General features: G+C 45.5%; 1 protein-coding gene across 2 annotated transcripts; it reads right to left on the bottom strand.

The window, feature by feature from the left end:
• Positions 1-979: 979 nt before the first annotated feature.
• Positions 980-12,791, bottom strand: LOC133890590 (uncharacterized). Of its 2 annotated transcripts, none has more exons than XM_062331035.1 (7): positions 12,622-12,791; positions 8,599-10,467; positions 8,459-8,516; positions 8,176-8,324; positions 7,462-7,548; positions 6,931-7,059; positions 980-1,229 (listed from the first exon to the last, which is right to left on the bottom strand). In XM_062331035.1, the coding sequence occupies exons 1-7, from the start codon at positions 12,688-12,690 to the stop codon at positions 1,107-1,109; spliced, it is 2,484 nt and encodes an 827-aa protein (XP_062187019.1). In that variant the 5' UTR covers positions 12,691-12,791; the 3' UTR covers positions 980-1,106. The 2 variants fall into 2 exon arrangements, with proteins under 2 accessions (XP_062187019.1, XP_062187018.1); XM_062331034.1 differs by having other exon boundaries at positions 8,599-10,542.
• Positions 12,792-17,706: the final 4,915 nt, after the last annotated feature.

Raw genomic sequence — 17,706 nt, forward strand, 5'->3', positions numbered from 1 at the left:
TGTTTCATCTAGGTTCCAAGAGGGATTTCAGCACAATTTCAGGTACCTTTCAGGGAGTTTCAGACAAGTTTCAAAGAGGACCAAATACGCATACCATAACGTGTGATGGAACATTTCAAGGATTTTGGTGGTAGTGATGTTTGTTACATGCTTGGTGGCTCGTGCGATGGAACATTTCGAGGATTGTGGAATGCAATTTCGCCTGGGGTTTAGGGCTGGGATGCAAATGTGAATTGATTTGCTTTTTTAAAGTTTTACCGGTAATATCCAATTCGACTCAATGGTAATTTCCTTGTAAAAGAACGTCACATGTAAATGCATGAAGCGAATATATGATTCATGCAAAAGAAATTTATCAACATGGTTCCAACTCTCCAAGCTTCATCTGATTCAGATTTCAGTTACACCAAAATTCAAATGTGCAGGCGGTCGTCTTGGAAAGAAGAAAAATCAAATGAATACATCCATGGAGCATCTTGCTGTGGTCATTTCAAAAGTTTCTTTTTTGATCGAGGCCATTTCAAAAGTTACAAAAGAAGGATAACATCCATTGACAGAACGTTAGAATCCCATCAAAAATCTAAATTACTGTTCTGAGAAGCTCCAATAGTCATTTTGTGCTCAAAGTTAAAGGTACAAATTGCAGAGTTTGAGTATTGTCCATAGACGTCAAATAATATTAGGAAATTGGCATCATGAACACCCTAGACAACGAAAGATTTATTATGAAGGGGTGTTTGGGTGAGGAATTCATTGGAATGTTTCGTAATTAGTTCAAATTTGAGACAGAACCAAAACCTTTCATAAAATACCGATCCAACATGCCCTTAGGGTTTAAAGTTAGGTTTGTCCCCTTTGAGGGTTCCAACCCCACTTAAGCTACATTTTGTCAACAGTGAAGATTTTGTGCGAAGAAATGAAGCCAAATAGAAGACTGGCAGCCCACATCCGAAGAACATATTTAGAGGTAATCAGGATAGAAGAACCAAGAATATACAACGAATTACATATAACGGGTGGAGGCAAGTTAACTGGATGACAAGGTTCTATCAGGAAGAGATAAATTAGCGATCATAGTCACAAATGAGCTTGCTCATAAACTTGATTCATGGGTTCTGATTCCAAACAAATGCTGTGTTCTCGCCTTGGGAGCTTCCTTTCCTGATGCGAGCTATGTGCTTCTTTACAGCGTCATGGTTCACGTGAAAAATGAATTTCATGTTCCTTATCTGCGGGCCAAAATAAACAATTAGTAAGAGTTCAAAATGCTACATGAAGCTTGTAACTTATCAGTGAAATAAGTGGGGTGAAGAATTAGTTCAAAGCAGACCAAGTGAACTATAACTAGTAGCCGTTACCTAGATCTAGTAGTAATTAGATTATCTATGAATCACACTTACAGATTTCTTCCAAGTTCCAATTACTTCTCATGTCAGACGTGAGTACTCATGAGCAATAAAATATAATGGCATGGATTAAAAGGCATCGTAAACGGCAAACCATGACTAACTACAGAAAACACTAATTCACTACAGCTGAATGCCATCAACTATTCAACAAGTTGCAAAAGGAAAGCATATGGTCTCTTTGCAGCTTCGACTGACTTTCCACAATCAGTATTCATCTTACTTCCCTTCGCAGTTACATAGATGGGTCACAACATATCATGAGTGATATGAACTAAGGAACCACAAACAAAACAATAGCTAGTAAAGTAAGCATTACTCTCTTCATCCAGCTAGTCTAAAGTGATTATGCTTTGTTAGCAATAAGCCTTAGATGTGTGTAGATTTTTAGCTAGCAGATTAGGAAGAATAATAGCCAATTAAAGCAGTAATGCTGTAGTTATTAGCTGTTTGAACCAGGAATTTCTAGCTAGCAGATTAGGGAGAATAATAGCCAATTAAAGCAGTAATTATTGTAGTTATTAACTGTTTGAACTAGATCATATTGTAGTGGTCAGCAGTGTATAAATAAAGAAGAAAACAGAAAAGGCAGCAAGCCATGCAACACCAAAAATACCACTGCTAGTGTACGTGTGTCTCGGGTGAGTTCCTGGGCTACCGGTGAGACTGTAGGCCTTTCAATTGGTATCAATAGGGTGTCATGGCGGGCGAAGATAGCCCCTCTACAGCTCCTGCGCCTGTGGTACAGCGTGTGGTGAGAGATGTCAGAGGCGCATACCCGCTGCTCACCAAACACAACTACGCCGAGTGGTCGGTGATAATGGAGGTGATGCTTGAAGCCCGCGACCTCTGAAAGGCCGTGGACAAGGGCGGTGTGGACAGGGTTATTGACAAGTTGGCAATGGAGGCCATCTTTCGCGCAGTCCCGCCGGAGATGGTCACCTCCCTTGCGAAGAAGACGGCGAAGTTGGCCTGGAACGCGATCAAGATGATACGCATTGGCTCCGAGCGCTCTCGCAAGGCGACTGCCTAGAAGGTGAGGAAGGACTACGAGGCGATCTCCTTCCGCGACGGCGAGTCAATCGACGACTTCGCCATGCGCCTCACCGGGATCGTTCACCAGCTACAGGTACTCGGTGATCCGGTCGACGACGCCAAGGTTGTGGCCAAGTACCTGCGGGTTGTCTCGCCCAAGTTCGCGCAGATTGCGCTCACCATCGAGACGCTCCTCGACATCTCAACGCTGACGATCGAGGAGGTCACGGGACGGCTCAAGGCGGAGGAGGACCAACTCGACTCGGACCAGGTGCTGCCATCAACATTCAATGGCAAGCTGCTACTCACGGAGGAGCAGTGGCTTGCGCGCCAGAAGGAAAGGCGAGCTAGCTAGGGGGGGCCGCGGTCTGCCAAAGGCGACGACAAGAATCGCCGCTCCTGTGGGTCGTGCAAGAAGGGCGCGGCTGCTCGCAATGACGACCGCGACACCTGCCGCAATTGCGGGAGTACCAGTCATTGAGCTTGTGATTGCCGCTAGCCCAAGCGAGGTCGGGCGCACCTCGTGCAGGAGGACCACTACGAGCCTGCGCTACTGATGGCGCAGGTCTGCGCGCTAAATGACGACATCGCGCCGGTGTCGACAACAGTCCACCTCGAACCACGAGCGTAGGCGTTCCTCGGCGAGGCGGACGCCAGTGAACTCCAAGAGGCCTGGTACCTCGACACCGGTGCCACTAGCCACATGATGGGCTGCAGCGACGTCTTCGCCAAGCTTGATCGCGCGGTACAGGGAACCGTACGGTTCGACGATGGATCACTTGTCGAGATCCACAGCTGCGGCACAGTGCTGTTCGCCGAGAAGAACGGTGAGCATAAGGCGCTCTCTGACGTCTACTTCATCCCGCGCTTGAAGAACAACATCATCAGTGTCGGCCAACTTGATGAGTGTGGCTCAAAGGTGTTGATCGAGGATGGCGTGTTGCGCATCTGGGATCGTCGGCGCCATCTCATTGCCAAGGTGAACCGCGAGCGGAACCGGCTTTACATTCTACGCCTCAACGTCGCGCACCCCATCTGTCTCGCGGTGCAGCACAACGACAACTCGTGGCGCTAGCACGCCCGCTATGGTCACATTAGCTTCGACGCGCTGCACCAGCTTGGCTGCCAGGGCATGGTGTGTGGTCTTCCGTGGCTAAAACACGTGGAGCAGCAATGCGACACCTGCGTCATGACGAAGCATCGACGAGCCCCGTTCCCAGCCAAGGCGAAGTACCGCGCAGTGGGCGTCCTAGACCTCGTCCATGACGACCTTTGCGGCCCCATCACGCCGCCGACACTAGGCGGGCGCCGCTATTTTTTGCTGTTGGTAGATGACGCCAGCCGCTACATGTGGATGGCGCTTCTCACAGCAAAAAGTGATGTTGCAGCGGCCATCACGAAGTTCCAGGCTGCTGCGGAGGTGGAGAGCGGGCACAAGCTCTGCGTTCTATGCACGGACAATGGCGGCGAGTTCACCTCCGTTGAATTCGCGCGCCACTGCGAGGACCACGGCGTGCAGCGGCACTTCTCTGCGCCGTACACGCCGCAGCAAAAAAGCATGGTGGAGAGGAGAAACCAAACCATCCTCGCCACCGCACGCGCCCTCCCGAAACAGCGGAAGATGCCCGCTGAATTTTGGGGGGAGGCTGTGACCACGGCTGTCTACCTCCTCAATCGGGCGCCGACAAAGTCTTGACGGCGAGACGCCATTTGAGGCGTGGCACGAGCGCAAGCTGGCGGTAAGCTACTTGCGTATATTCGGGTGTCTTGGTTATGTAAAGGATACATGACTAGGCCTGCGGAAGCTCGACGACTGCAGCACCCCGATGGTCTTCATGGCTATGAGGATGGCTCCAAGGTGTACCGCATGCTCGAGCCCCGGTCCCGACGCGTCCACATCTCCCGCGACGTCGTTTTTGACGAGGACGCCGATTAGGACTGGGAGGCGATGCTGCAAGACGGTGGAATAGCCACACCTGACTTCCATGTGGAGGCAGTGGTCAACTACATCCACCCAGGCGCGTTGGCTCCGTCCGCAGGCAGCGCAGAAGGCGCTTATCCTGCTACGCCGGCGCCCACAGGGGTGATCACGTCGCCCACGCCCGTCTTCCCCGCAGAGGCAGCCCCCACATCCGCGGGGACGAATCCAGCACTAGTCTCGCCCGCTGGCGCGTCATCCATGCCCACAGGGGCTTCTCCGGCGGCGGCCTCACTCCTGGAGTTCGTCTCTCCTTCGCCAAACAACTCCGACAGGCTGGATGCGTACCACGACTCCTCCCCTCTCCGTTACCGTCGCATCGACAACGTGCTTGGAGGGAGAGAGGCACCAGGCCTTGCCAATCGCATCGTCGATGGCGAGGAGCTGCTACTGGTCAGCGAGGAGGGAGATCCTCGCTCCTTCGCTGAAGCAGAGCATGATCCAGCATGGCAGGCGGCCATGCACGGGGAGATGGACTCCATCGAGCAGAACAAGACATGGTTGCTAGTGGAGCTTCCTCGTGGGCATCGACCTATTGGGCTGAAGTGGGTCTTCAAGCTCAAGAAGAACGAGGCAGGAGCAGTGATCAAGCACAAGGCTCATCTCGTCCCCAAGGGCTATGTGCAGCAACCGAGCATTGACTTCGATGAGGTATTCGCACCCGTTGCTCGTCTTGAGTCCGTTCGGTTGCTGCTAGCTGTTGCTGTGCAAAATGGTTGGCCGGTGCATCACATGGATGTGAAGTCGGCTTTCCTCAACGGTGATTTGGGGGAGGTGTACGTCGCGTAGCCGCCGGGCTTCATCGTCGCCGGAGCAGAGCAGAAGGTGTTGCACCTGCGGAAGGTGCTCTACGGGCTACGGCAAGCGCTGCGGGCTTGGAACGAGAAGCTGCACACGACATTGCGAGCTCTAGGGTTCGAGCAGAGCCCGCATGAGGCGGCGATGTACAGGCGTGGCCATGGCGACTCGCTGTTGCTCCTCGAAGTCTATGTGGATGACTTGATCATCACTGGATCAGCCGAGACGGAGATCAACCGCTTCAAGGAGGAGATGAAGGCGAGGTTCAGGATGAGCGACCTTGGGTTGCTCTCCTTCTACCTTGGCATCGAGGTGCAGCAGAATAGCAGCGGGATCACGTTGTGCCAGGCGCATTACGCCAAGCGCATCCTAGAGATGGCGGGGATGCAGGACTGCAACCCTGCGCACACCCCCATGGAGAAGCGGCTCAAGCTGAGCCGTGACAGCACGACGGCAAAGGTGGACGTCACTCAGTACCGGAGGATCATCGGAAGCCTCCGCTATCTTGTCCACACGCGGCCCGGACCTCGCTTTCAGCGTGGGGTACGTGAGTCGCTTCATGGAGTGGCCTACGGAGGAACACATGGCGGCAGTGAAGAGGATCCTGCGCTATGTGGCTGGGATAATAGGTCTCGGTTGCCACTACGGGAAGACAGCGGAGGCACGGCTTGTCGAATACACTGACAGCGACCTCGCCGGCGATGTTGACACAAGGAGTACATCCGGCGGTTTATTCTTCTACGGCAGCAGCTTGGTGAGTTGGCACGCTCTCAATCAAAAGGTGGTGGCACTCTCGTCCTGTGAGGCGGAGTATGTTGCTGCCACTACCGCAGCCACACAGGCAGTGTGGTTGGCTCGGCTACTCGGCGACTTCAAGGGGAGGGACGCCGACACCGTCGAGCTGAAGATTGACAACAAGTCAGCCTTGACGCTGATACAAAACCCTGTCTTCCATTAACGTAGCAAACACATTGATGTCCGCTACCACTTCATCAGGGAGTGCCAGGAAGATGGGAGGATTAGTACTGATTTCGTCGACACTAAGGACCAGCTCGCTGACATTCAAACAAAGGCACTTGGGCGAGTCAGATTCCATGAGCTTCGTGCTAGGATTAGAATGGTCAACATCAATTCCAAGTCCACACATAAGGATTAGGGGGAGATTGTTAGCAATAAGCCTTGATGTGTGTAGATTTTCAGGCAGATTAGGGAGAATAATAGCCAATTAAAATAATAATGGCTGTAGTTATTAGCTGTTTGAACCAGGAATTTCCAGCTAGCAAATTAAGGAGAATAATAGCCAATTAAAGAAGTAATTGCTGTAGTTATTAGCTGTTTGAACCAGGTCATATTGTAGTGGTCAGCAGTGTAGAAATAAAGAAGAAAACAGAAAAGGCAGCAAGCCATTGCAGCACCAAAAATACCACTGCTAGTGTACGTGTATCTTGAATGAGTTCCTGGGCTACCTGTGAGGCCGCAGGCCTTTCATGCTTGAGTGCTTAAATCTTACTGTACAATATAGTAGCACATTTTCATACAAATATGTACAGTTGATAGCTTTGTAACTTACAACTACTAGTTTTGCTATTAGTACCTAGAACTAAAAAATACATGGATATTTAGTACAGTACTTCCATTTATCACCAAATGACGTATTCAAATAAAAGAAGAAATTCCTAACAAAAGAAGAAACAAAGGAATGGAAGGCCATACCTCAAGTAATGAGTCTGAGATTAAGTTGATACGTTTGTTACATGGTACTTCTTTGCTATTCACAAAAATTGAACACTTCCCAGTATTTTTTATGTAGAAAGATCCACTATCGTCCATCTTGATAACTGCCTGTACATCAAATACAAAATAACAAACAGAAGGTAAGCTAGCAGACTATCATTTTTGGGAGCACTCTCCTTAATAACATTATCTGTGTTCCTTTCGGATTTCCAAGTACTGAAGCTGAACCAACTCAATAAGTAGCTATAATTGTAAAAAGAAGCAGTACAGAACTAAAGCGAAAGGTACATAAAGGAAATCTAGTGCAGAGAAATGGTTAAGAAAGGGTTGGGCTGCATGCTTAAGTAAGAAAATAAGCATGCAACGCTTAGCAGTTAGCTCAGGCCAACGTATAACACAACAGGAAAATGGTCCTGAAAAACATAACTAGAAACTCCTTATAGCATTAAAGCTTCCATCAATCAAAGGTTGTTTTGCGTATTTTTAACTTATAAAAAGGCAAGCAAGGACCTGTCGACGGGATATTTTATTGGCCTTCCCTTCTTTTCCCAAATCAATATTAACATGTACCTCTCCTGTTTCTCTCCCAAGGGTTACCTGCATTACGAGAGTACTAGATGACATTAACATAATAAAGAACTATATTTCAAGACATATCAACTGTAGTCCAAAATGTTAACCTGTAGGGTGATGTTCTATTTTTGCTAGTTAAAGACTGTACTAAAGAATTCAACTGACAGTAAAACAATAAAAACCTAGGTGGATGTAGTTTGGCAACTAACAATTAAGTGATGTATTCTCTTGTCAAAAACCACCTTTGAAAGTAAATACAAATGTTTAAACACTTCAGCTGTCTATAACAAGGAATAGACCCATAAGATTAATTTCTCATTAGTTATTCCCTCTGTTCAAGGCTATATGACTCTTTGCTTCTTTGGACATGACACATCTACAATATGAACAAACAACCTTTGACCATCAACTTTAATAGTAATATGTTAGTAAAAAGTACAAACTATAATATTTTGAAAAGTTTTCTCACAATAAATCTAATGATATTATTATCATGTGACCAATCAAAATAATTTATATTCATCAATTCATTAGTCAAAGTTATGGAAATTTTACCAATCAAATTCTAAAACGCCATATACTTCTAAACATAAGGAGCATCAGATTTACTGCTATGAAACAAAGATGCACAATAGAATTGCTCAATCTTACCTCAGGATCCCTTATGTAGTACTTCAAATGTTGGCCATAAAGAACTGCGAAAGCACCCTTAGACATGATAGATCTGTTCATATAAGAGCAAGCACCTTTCTCTAGTCTTATCAAATCCTTCCTGCTTTCAGGATACTGAAACCTTGAAACTGATCATGCAAATTGCACAAATAAAAAGAACTGGTTTTTAGTATCCAGTAAGAACATAACAGATAACAACAGGACCAGTTAACAAAATCAACAAAAATGGACTTTGGAAAATCAGATGTTCATACACATTTACCTTCAGGTTGGATGAAGTCAGATTCTTGATCCCATGGAATTAAGTCCTGATCAAGTATCTGCAGTAATTTTTTTCAGAAGTCAGAAGCTCCAAGGCAAGCAAAGGCATGTAAACTCAACCAAGAGAAGAGCTATATATACCAATGCTTCAAGGTCAAAATAGTTTGGAACACTGTTCTCACTGTCAGACCCTTCTGCTTGGCCCGAAATTGAAATGGTTTCAATGGGATTATGAAATTCCGTATCTGGCAAGGCATGAGACAACGCCCAGTTCTGGATAGCAGTTTCACAGCCTATTTGGACCTTACCAGCAAGAAACTTGCAATGCATTTGATCGGGCACTTGAATTGACTTGTCCAACGTCAAATTCTGCAAATTATCACAACACTCATGTTGAACGAAACCACAAGTTGTTTCTTCACCAACATCGATAGAATGCAGAGCTAACGTATGCATGTTTGCATTGTTACCACAAAAGTCACCATGCAGGCCAGGTTCACTTCCTACAATACAACCTTCATTAAGAGACACAATATTTTCCTTTTTCTCTAGGATGGCTGGTTCCAGCGTTATTGGTGGTGGTGGTGGTAAAGGTTGGACATTTTCCATATTTATCAGTGTGGTGGGAACCAAATACGTATCATGCTGAGAATCCTGGTCAAAAGTACACATGGGTTCTAAAGAGGACTCGCCAGGTATAAGGATATGATCATTGAGAGGAATTTCAGAATCTTCTGTGTTCAACATGCACTCGACATCATGTACAGGATAAAGCACTTCTGATAAGGCAAGTATAGTGTTTATTCCAGAAACATCTGCCACATTATGTTTCTTTTGGATAGGATCTATGCGGTTATCACAGTTGGTTGCGTCAGAGGGGGACAGGTGGGGCCCTCTGGAGCTTCCCTTCAGAAAAACTTTAGCTTGAGAGCCACCTAAATCTTCCTGATTTGTGTCCAGTGCAGAATCCGAAAAATGTTCACTGCTGACGAGCTCAAGGTCTTCTTTCTGACTGAAACCCTTTAGATTGGGATGCATGAATCCACCTTCTGGCACCATTTCATTGCGTAAACCAGAATCAGATATAACACCATCTAAATTTGACTGAAAGGCAAGTGCATCACTGTTATTTGTTTCCATTTTCTTGTCATCAGAAAGCATAAGAGTTTTTCGCTCAGTTCTACTCATATCTGTCAGTATATCAGATGAATTAACACCCTGAACCTTACTCCAAGTAGGAATGCTAGGTGCCTGAGAACACCACTTTTGACTAATTGCTTTGAATGAGCCTGGTTCAAGCAACCCTCCTGTGCTGTCACCGGAAAATTGGCCAAGCTTCACGTCATCTTGAGCAATGCTCGGTAGAGATTTTGATCCTGTAGCTCCATTGTCGTACTGATCGCTAAGATCTGACCTATTATCTGTAGAGACTATATTCCTTTCCCTGATCTGAAGATTCTTCTGCATGTAGTCATATCCATATAACTGGTCTTCATCTGAGTAGTCATGTAGGCTTTCATGGTTGCTGTTTCCATCTATTACGATGCTGCCATCAGGGCTAGCATGCTCCGTATGGAATGAGTATTGTCCATTACCATTGGAATGTACATGTTGTTCCTCGGAACAGCTTCCACCTATACATCCATAGCCATTTACAACAGCTCCTGATGGATCAACTTTGTGAACCAAAAGACGGCCTTCCAAACGTTTAAGTAAGCCTCCACATGCACAATCACCACCATCAATAGGACTACATGAGCAGGGTGCAATAACATAACCAAAATCAGCAGATAAACATGGTTCATGGCAAACTCTCTTTCTCATTGCATAATACTGATTCTTTACACTATCTATTTTCCGCTTGCACAGGGAAAACACTTTTGCCTTTGAGTTGAAAAGCTTATTTGCTTTAGCAGGATTGGAGGTTGAAAGCTCCGCCTCATACTTGGCCATGCGGGCAGATGCTTGTAATGAGGTCTCCAATTCATATAGCAATGAATACCAACGATCCTGCAATTCTTGAAGGGTGAATTTACGGGAAAAGCACATAGCTCCTTTAGCCAAGGACTCCAAAGAGGCACCAACCTACAGGAATAAGACAGATGCAGTTAACAGGGTACAAAAATGTAGTACTCATAAAAGGGAAAAGAAGCTTGACCCTCGCAATAGTATTTTCAAAATCCGGGTCATATTTAAATAAGCAGCTATTTCACCTCGACTATATTACGACAATTGCCATACATCAGTACCACCATTACTATTCTTTGTCCTAACATATCCAATGTGCAGGATCACAGCTAATTTTGATTCAATATGAAATATAGAGTAGTGTATATTGGATCTTTTCTGAACATTTGAATTTGTAGTCCATGTTTTCTGTTGTCCACACTAGCAGACATTTCTAGGCATGTGTTCATAGTGATTTCCTTTTCAAGTTTGCTTTGTGCATTCTTTACCTAGGTAAACTTTTTTTTTCAAGAAAAGACCAAGAAGCTAATGCTGCAGTATGAGAAGTTGGGATCATCGAGGTAATCCCAGGGATAGCAATGTTGGACCCTGGAGCTCCAACCATGTTGCCATAGAACTGCTATGACATGGCTGAGAAGCCACAGCTCATTAACTTTGACCCCCACAATCCTAGCATGGCAACACCACCAAATGTTGTACTGGTCATGGCCATGCATAAAAGCACTAGGTTTTACAACTAATTCAGCTGCATGTGGCAGTGAGTCTCCATAGTCCACGTGCAACATAGATCAAAATCATCAAATGAATGAATCAATGTCAAATTTTTCATGAGTTACTACTTATCATGGTGCCAATTCATGGGGTTAGGACCAGCACCAGTAATGGTGCGATGAATTGAGCGTGATATTGCCATTGGCAAGAGAGCTAATAGATTGCACTCTATTTTGTGTAAATCTGTGAGAGTTTATTATATGATGGATAAATAAGGAAAATGGAAGTATTCAAACCATTGATTCACATATGACAACTATAAGGAATTTAGTTAGAACTGCAGTTCTTTACTTGCGTAATACATAAACATAAAATTGTACACACGAAATATGGCACAAGTGAGCATTAGTTAGGGTATAGTGTCTGTACATACCAGTGTACCACTAATGTTACTTCAAAGATTATTAACAGTTGACTGGAACTACATAAATGAAACATTCAATGCAGGTCTCCAAAGTTGAGAATGGATACATGCTAATAAGTAAGAAGAGATGAGAAGTAAATAGACTAAATTAAACTAAACATATAAGCACCGCAACACTTAGTTACTAAATGCAACTCCAAGAGAATAATCGTTTTTACAAATAACCATGTACACTAAACAGTTCTGAAAAGTTACAAGTCGACAAAAGAGTAGCAATGAAAGCAGCGGAACAGATACATAATATCAACACAAATTGATCATTGCAGTGTACTGAATAAAATCTTATCACCAAACTCTCCAATAGATCCTGAAAATGAGAGGTCATATGTTTCTACAGTCTACAGTCTTCACTACAATGAATTTACCAAAATCCACACCCCTATTTGAAAAAAAGACCGAACGGTGAGTCGGTGACCACGCAAATGCGTCCGTCCATCACACGAATGGAACCGTTCAGGAAGCACCATTTGGCAGTAATAACTAACAACAGCAGACCAGTGCAAGCAACATGAACCGAACAATATCTACAGAACAAGAGCAGAAGATACAAATAGAGTTTGGTATATTGTCCCAGTGTAGGTCTCATGTCCTCTGCACGGACGCTCCAGTCACTCAGTCCACTCGAATGAGATAGCATTTCCAGTTTTCCGCATCCCAGATGCCACAGCGTAGAACAGTAGCTAAAATAATGTACTCAATAGGGGCGGAAACGAGGACACGATCGTATTCTCAATTTTCGCCGGCCAATTAACTCCTCCAAAAGCGCAAACGCGACGGGGCCAAACGCCACCGACCGAACCCAAAATTCACCAAAACTGGAAACGAAACCCGCTGCGAATCGAACACGAGGGAGACGACGAGGGCGCCCTACCGCAGCGGCCGGAGCCGGACGGGTGGGAAGTGGAAGAGCAGCAGAATCCCGCGCCTACCGCGAGAGGCGCGCCGAGCGGAGCAATCGGGGGGTATCGAAGGGGGTGCTCGGGTCGGGCGGCGTCAATTACCTCGACGGCGTTCTTGAGGAGGACGTCGTCCTCAGCGGTCCATCCCGCCGCGGCCGAGACGGCCGCCATGCCGCTGCCGCCGCCTGCCTCGAGGCTCCGGGGGAACGCGGTGAGGTGGTTGGGTTTTTTGGAGAGAGCGAGGAGGAGGAAAAGAAAGAGACGGTAGTGGCGGTGTGGAAGGGGAGGATCGACCGGGCCATATTTGTTTGGCCTTTTATTTCTGATTTTTCTAAAAAATTGTGCTTTTGATTTTTTTAAAATCTGTTTTTAATTTTATCTATTGAATTTTATAATATTTTTTTAGCTTTTCAACTTACTACTTCTTAGAAAAATTACTCTCAACTAACTTCTCAATTTCTAATCATTTCTTTAAAAACAAACTTCTAACATCTTAAAAAACCACTTTTCAACAAATCTATTTATATATTTAGATTTCTGTCTTTAAGGAAACATAAACTCAAACAAACAATTTCTAAGCCGAACAGAAGTGGTGCCAATGGCCATGCGGAGGCGACAGCTCACGCGGAGCAGAGCAGCTTCCTTTCCAAGCCGGAAGAAATTCTCTGCTGCAATTTTCTCGGTGACGCGAAATGCAAGCCTATTGAAGCTGGATTTGGCCCAACTTTCTCAAGCTCTTTAGCCCATGTGAAACACAGCCCGCCTCCGTTCAAAGAGCGATGTGGCCGGCCGCCGGCCCAACACCAGTGAAAAACAAACACGGCGCGGAAAGCAGAGCGAGGATGCTGCACGACGGACGGCGGACGACGGCTCGCCGACGGCGTCACCAGCGTCCAGCTGAACGCCTCGGCGCAGACTGAAACCGTCTTATCTGCGTGCAGTAATCAGCGAAACTTGTGAGGACGATGGACATAGAGCAAGCAGTAGTCGCAAAGGATTTCAATTTCGTTTTATAATATTTTTCGTTCACCGTGAATAGATCAAAATTAGTGAAATTTTGAGTCATTTTCATCCTCTAATATGTGGGTCTCATATGCTAGTGAGTTTTTTTTTCGGAGTTATATTTCATTCCCCTCCGAAATTTTCGAAATTCGCAAAATTTCACTGAAATTTCGGCGAAATTTTAATCACTGGTAGTCACATCTTTTAACTCCTGGATTGGATTGGTAATGAAAAATGCCTTTCATTGTTCGTGATCCCATCCAAAAGATATTGATATGAGTTGTGAACCTGGTGGCGGTTCCTGACCGAAGTACAAATTTTAAGTTCCATTCTAGATTTACCTGGCACTGGACATTAGTTGATCTGTCACGGCGGTGAAAACCTTGCGCTATAGTTGGTTCGAGATCAACAGTAATGTGACAATGTCGTGCTCTACGACCAATTTGTCTCAGATCATTTGTCGGAGCACATCTCCTTTTAGCTAGCCGATACCATGTCTCATCCCATGACCATGAGATGAGAATTGCGTCTGGACATGCACCACATGGAAGAGAATCAGGCTTAGTGAGCCGGAAACTTTTCTTTCCTGTGAGCTACACTGTCTCCTTACTTGCTTGCCGTCGCAGAATTGTGTGCCTAATTCTGAAACTTTAACCACTAATACACCCTTCTGATTACTTAGATTTCTTACGTCGAAATTGAATCGGTAGATCCATAGCCAAAACCATCCTCATATAAGCCGTGCATAATCAGAGTGGTAAGGAGATCCATGATCGCCTATTTTGTTTAACTTGGTAGTGGATATGTTTACTAAGATTCTGCAAAAAGCAACTGCGAATGGGTTGATTCAAGGTTTGGGTTCGACAGAGTGCCTCAAGGGGCTGTTAGTTTGCAATATGCAGACCACACAATCATGTTTTAGATGATAATTTGGTCCATGCTGAAAAATATCAAATGGGTTAAAAGGTTCATTGTTGATGAAGGGAAACTTTGGAAACAAATAGTTGAGAGAAAAAATATGTAAGACAAGCTCATAGCATTTTCTACTTCCCAAACAGTCAATCTTCTAATTTCTGGAAGGGGGTTCTATGGGAAGCAAAAGCTTTGATATTTGGCTATAGATGCTTAGTAGGAGATGGTAAAAAAGTTCGGTTTTGGGAAGAAATCTGGTTTGGAACTGCTCCTTTAGCAGTTCAGTTTTGGGATATCTTTTGCATTGCTAATTAAAAGGAAAAGCTATCTATGATATTTGGGATGGGCAGGATTTGAAGATTACTTTCAGAAGAACTTTTTCTCTTTTATGAAGCAAAAATGGTTTGAGCTGGTAGAATTAGTTTCCAATTTACAGTTATCAAATGAGCCTGACTCACTGGTTAGCAATATGAACCTGGTGGGGGTATATTCAACACATTCTTTGTATGCTGTGATTAATTTTAGAGGAATTACCCCTGTACATATACCTGCTGTTTGGAAAGTAAACTCCCCACCTAGGGTTCAGGTTTTCCTTTGGCTTTTATAACACAATAAGTTGATGACAGTTGATAATCTGAAAAAGAGAGGTATAGAGAAACCTTTAAGTGTATGCTTTGCAATGAAAATGAATCTGTTACACACCTGTTCTTTGAGTGTGTGGTGGCAAAAGCTGATTTGTAAATATGTTTCTGAATTCTCCAATGAAGAAATAGGTAGTACTTATGAAACGAACTGACAGGAGAGCTGCCTATTATATTAATAAGAAGAAAAGTCTAATGGGATGGGATGTTTGATTAATTAAGGGAAAACCGAGCAAAAATCATTAATACAACGGGCAAACTATATAGCTAAACTAGGTCCAAAGCACCGCAGATACGATCTTAACATATGACCAACTACCTAACTAAACTAGGACATAGATGGTCCGTAATGCCGCTGAGCACAAGGACCACGATGAGCACACTGCTAGGCCCTCCGACCATCGATTCTAGAATGACATAGGCGAGAGGCAGCCCTTAGCTTGACAGCGATGAAGGAGCCACCAAGAGGGTCTGAGAGGATCCGACCAACCACGAGCTTCACCATAGCATCCCCATGGGCAGACAACTGCTGATTGGAACCAACCAAACCACCTCGATACTTCCACAAGATGCCATCGCGCGGAACCCATCAGTGGATAAAAAAAAATCCAGACACCCGAAGAATAAGGTTGCCCCTCATGCGCGCCATCGCACGGAATCCAACGGTGGCAAGAAGAAATGGCCGCCACCATGCGGGGGCTACCCAAATTGCAAAATCACCACAATCGCAAACAACGACGACTAAGGCACGTGCCCTGAGACTCTGCCTCAGCACCTGCATGCCACACCCAAGGAACCTAGCTCCACAACCTCATCAACCAGCAACAGGCCCACCCGCGGCGGTCTTCGGTGCCACGCCAGAGGAAGATTAGGATCTGGCGCTACACGTTGAGCGAGCGTCAACCACCGGAGCTTTAGCCACAAGAACAGCCCATGCACCCACGACAGCGTTCTAGTGTAGCTTGCCAGGGCAGGCCGACTGTGATGGGTGCATATCCAAGCCGCCGAGCATGGCATCCCATGGAAGAATTAGCTGGACATGCAAATTCAGCTACCAATCGTAGGATCTAGCACCCACACACGGGGATGAGACGACGTGGTGGAAAATGACCGTCGATGCGGATCCAAAGGCCATTAGTGCATCAAAACTAGGCCGCCTGTAGGGTGGTCAATGACGTGTAGTATCGTAGGTTGCGCTGGTTCAATTTCTCGACACTGGAGATGATGCAATCCTTCCTTAGCCCACCCTAAGGCTGTTGGGCACACTGACATCGGATCTACCTCATGGGTGAAGTAGGTGCATGACTTGGCGAACGACATCGAGGACCACCTCCTCTACATCGTGCTCAACATAGTCACGACCTCGTAGTCGTGGGCTGCCTCCTGGCTCCTAGGCGAGTAGATCCAGCCACCAAGAAGAGAGAGCAGTCGCCCACGAGCAAATCTCGCAAGATTGGGCGGTGGCGAGTCGGCCGCCACCACATGCAACCAAAATGGGGGAAAGGGGAGGAGGGATGAAGAAAATGTCCACGACAGAGCTCGCTTGGCTCGGTCGTAGGCCGTTGCCACCACCGTAGGATGGTAGTGGCAGCGGTGGCCATGATAGGCCAACTGAGGGGCGGTAGGGTGGCGGGCCTTTTTCACCCCTATGTCACCGTATCAAGCGATGAGGGAGCAGAACAATCCAACTACGCACACTTTATACTCTCAAAATAGGTAGTACTTATGAATCAATAGCAAATAAATGGTTGAGTCAGAAAAAATATGGTGAAATTAATACTATATCTGCTGCTGTGATGTGAAGCTTATGGCTCACAAGAAATGATTTTGTATTTCGAAAGCAGAGCTGGAAGGATCTCAAGGTGGTGTTGAGGAATACTCTGAAGACGACAAGAAATTGGAAGAAACTGTGAAAGATATGTTGTCAAAGAAGATGGATCGGTGGCAGCTATTCCTGGAGCACAAGCTAGAGACTCCACTGAATATCAAATTATCGCGACGACAATGAAAGGAGTCATGAAGCTATTTGCTCGTTTGGTCTCTAGTCTGATAATATTGCACGGTATTTATCTATTTGAGGCTAGGTAAGCTGCAGACTTACCAGTTTTGCCGCTTGTTGTCTGGATGTCGTGAGCTATAAATTGCATAACAATCTCGTGTAATAATGAATGGGGCAGGGTTGTGGCATATAGTTCTAACACTAACCAGACAAGTTACAATCGAAAGATTTGTACAAAGAACCACATCGATATCCAACATTATAGTTTTAGCAAAATAAAGGTAATATTTTATCACAGGCATTTAGTGCCCCCATGCAAGCCGTGCTGATTTGGCTTACAATATCTGCTTTCTAATTCGGGCTCCCTGCTTTGACTAAAAGCATCCGTACGACATGTAATTAATGGAATAAATAACGGATTCCCATTAGCTACTGCTAATATCGATGCCTAATTTAATAAAGGAGTATACTCCTACAGTAGGAGGGAGGGGTGCTCCATTGGAATCCAATGCAACCTGCGATGTGGACACATGCACACTGACGGAGTTGGTGGCTTAATCACATCATTAGATTAGGGATGCTAATTATACCCGATTACCTATCTATCGTGGATAAATACCCTAATGGAGTCGA

Source organism: Phragmites australis, chromosome 14, assembly GCF_958298935.1.
Source record: "Phragmites australis chromosome 14, lpPhrAust1.1, whole genome shotgun sequence".
Classification (NCBI taxonomy): domain Eukaryota; kingdom Viridiplantae; phylum Streptophyta; class Magnoliopsida; order Poales; family Poaceae; genus Phragmites; species Phragmites australis.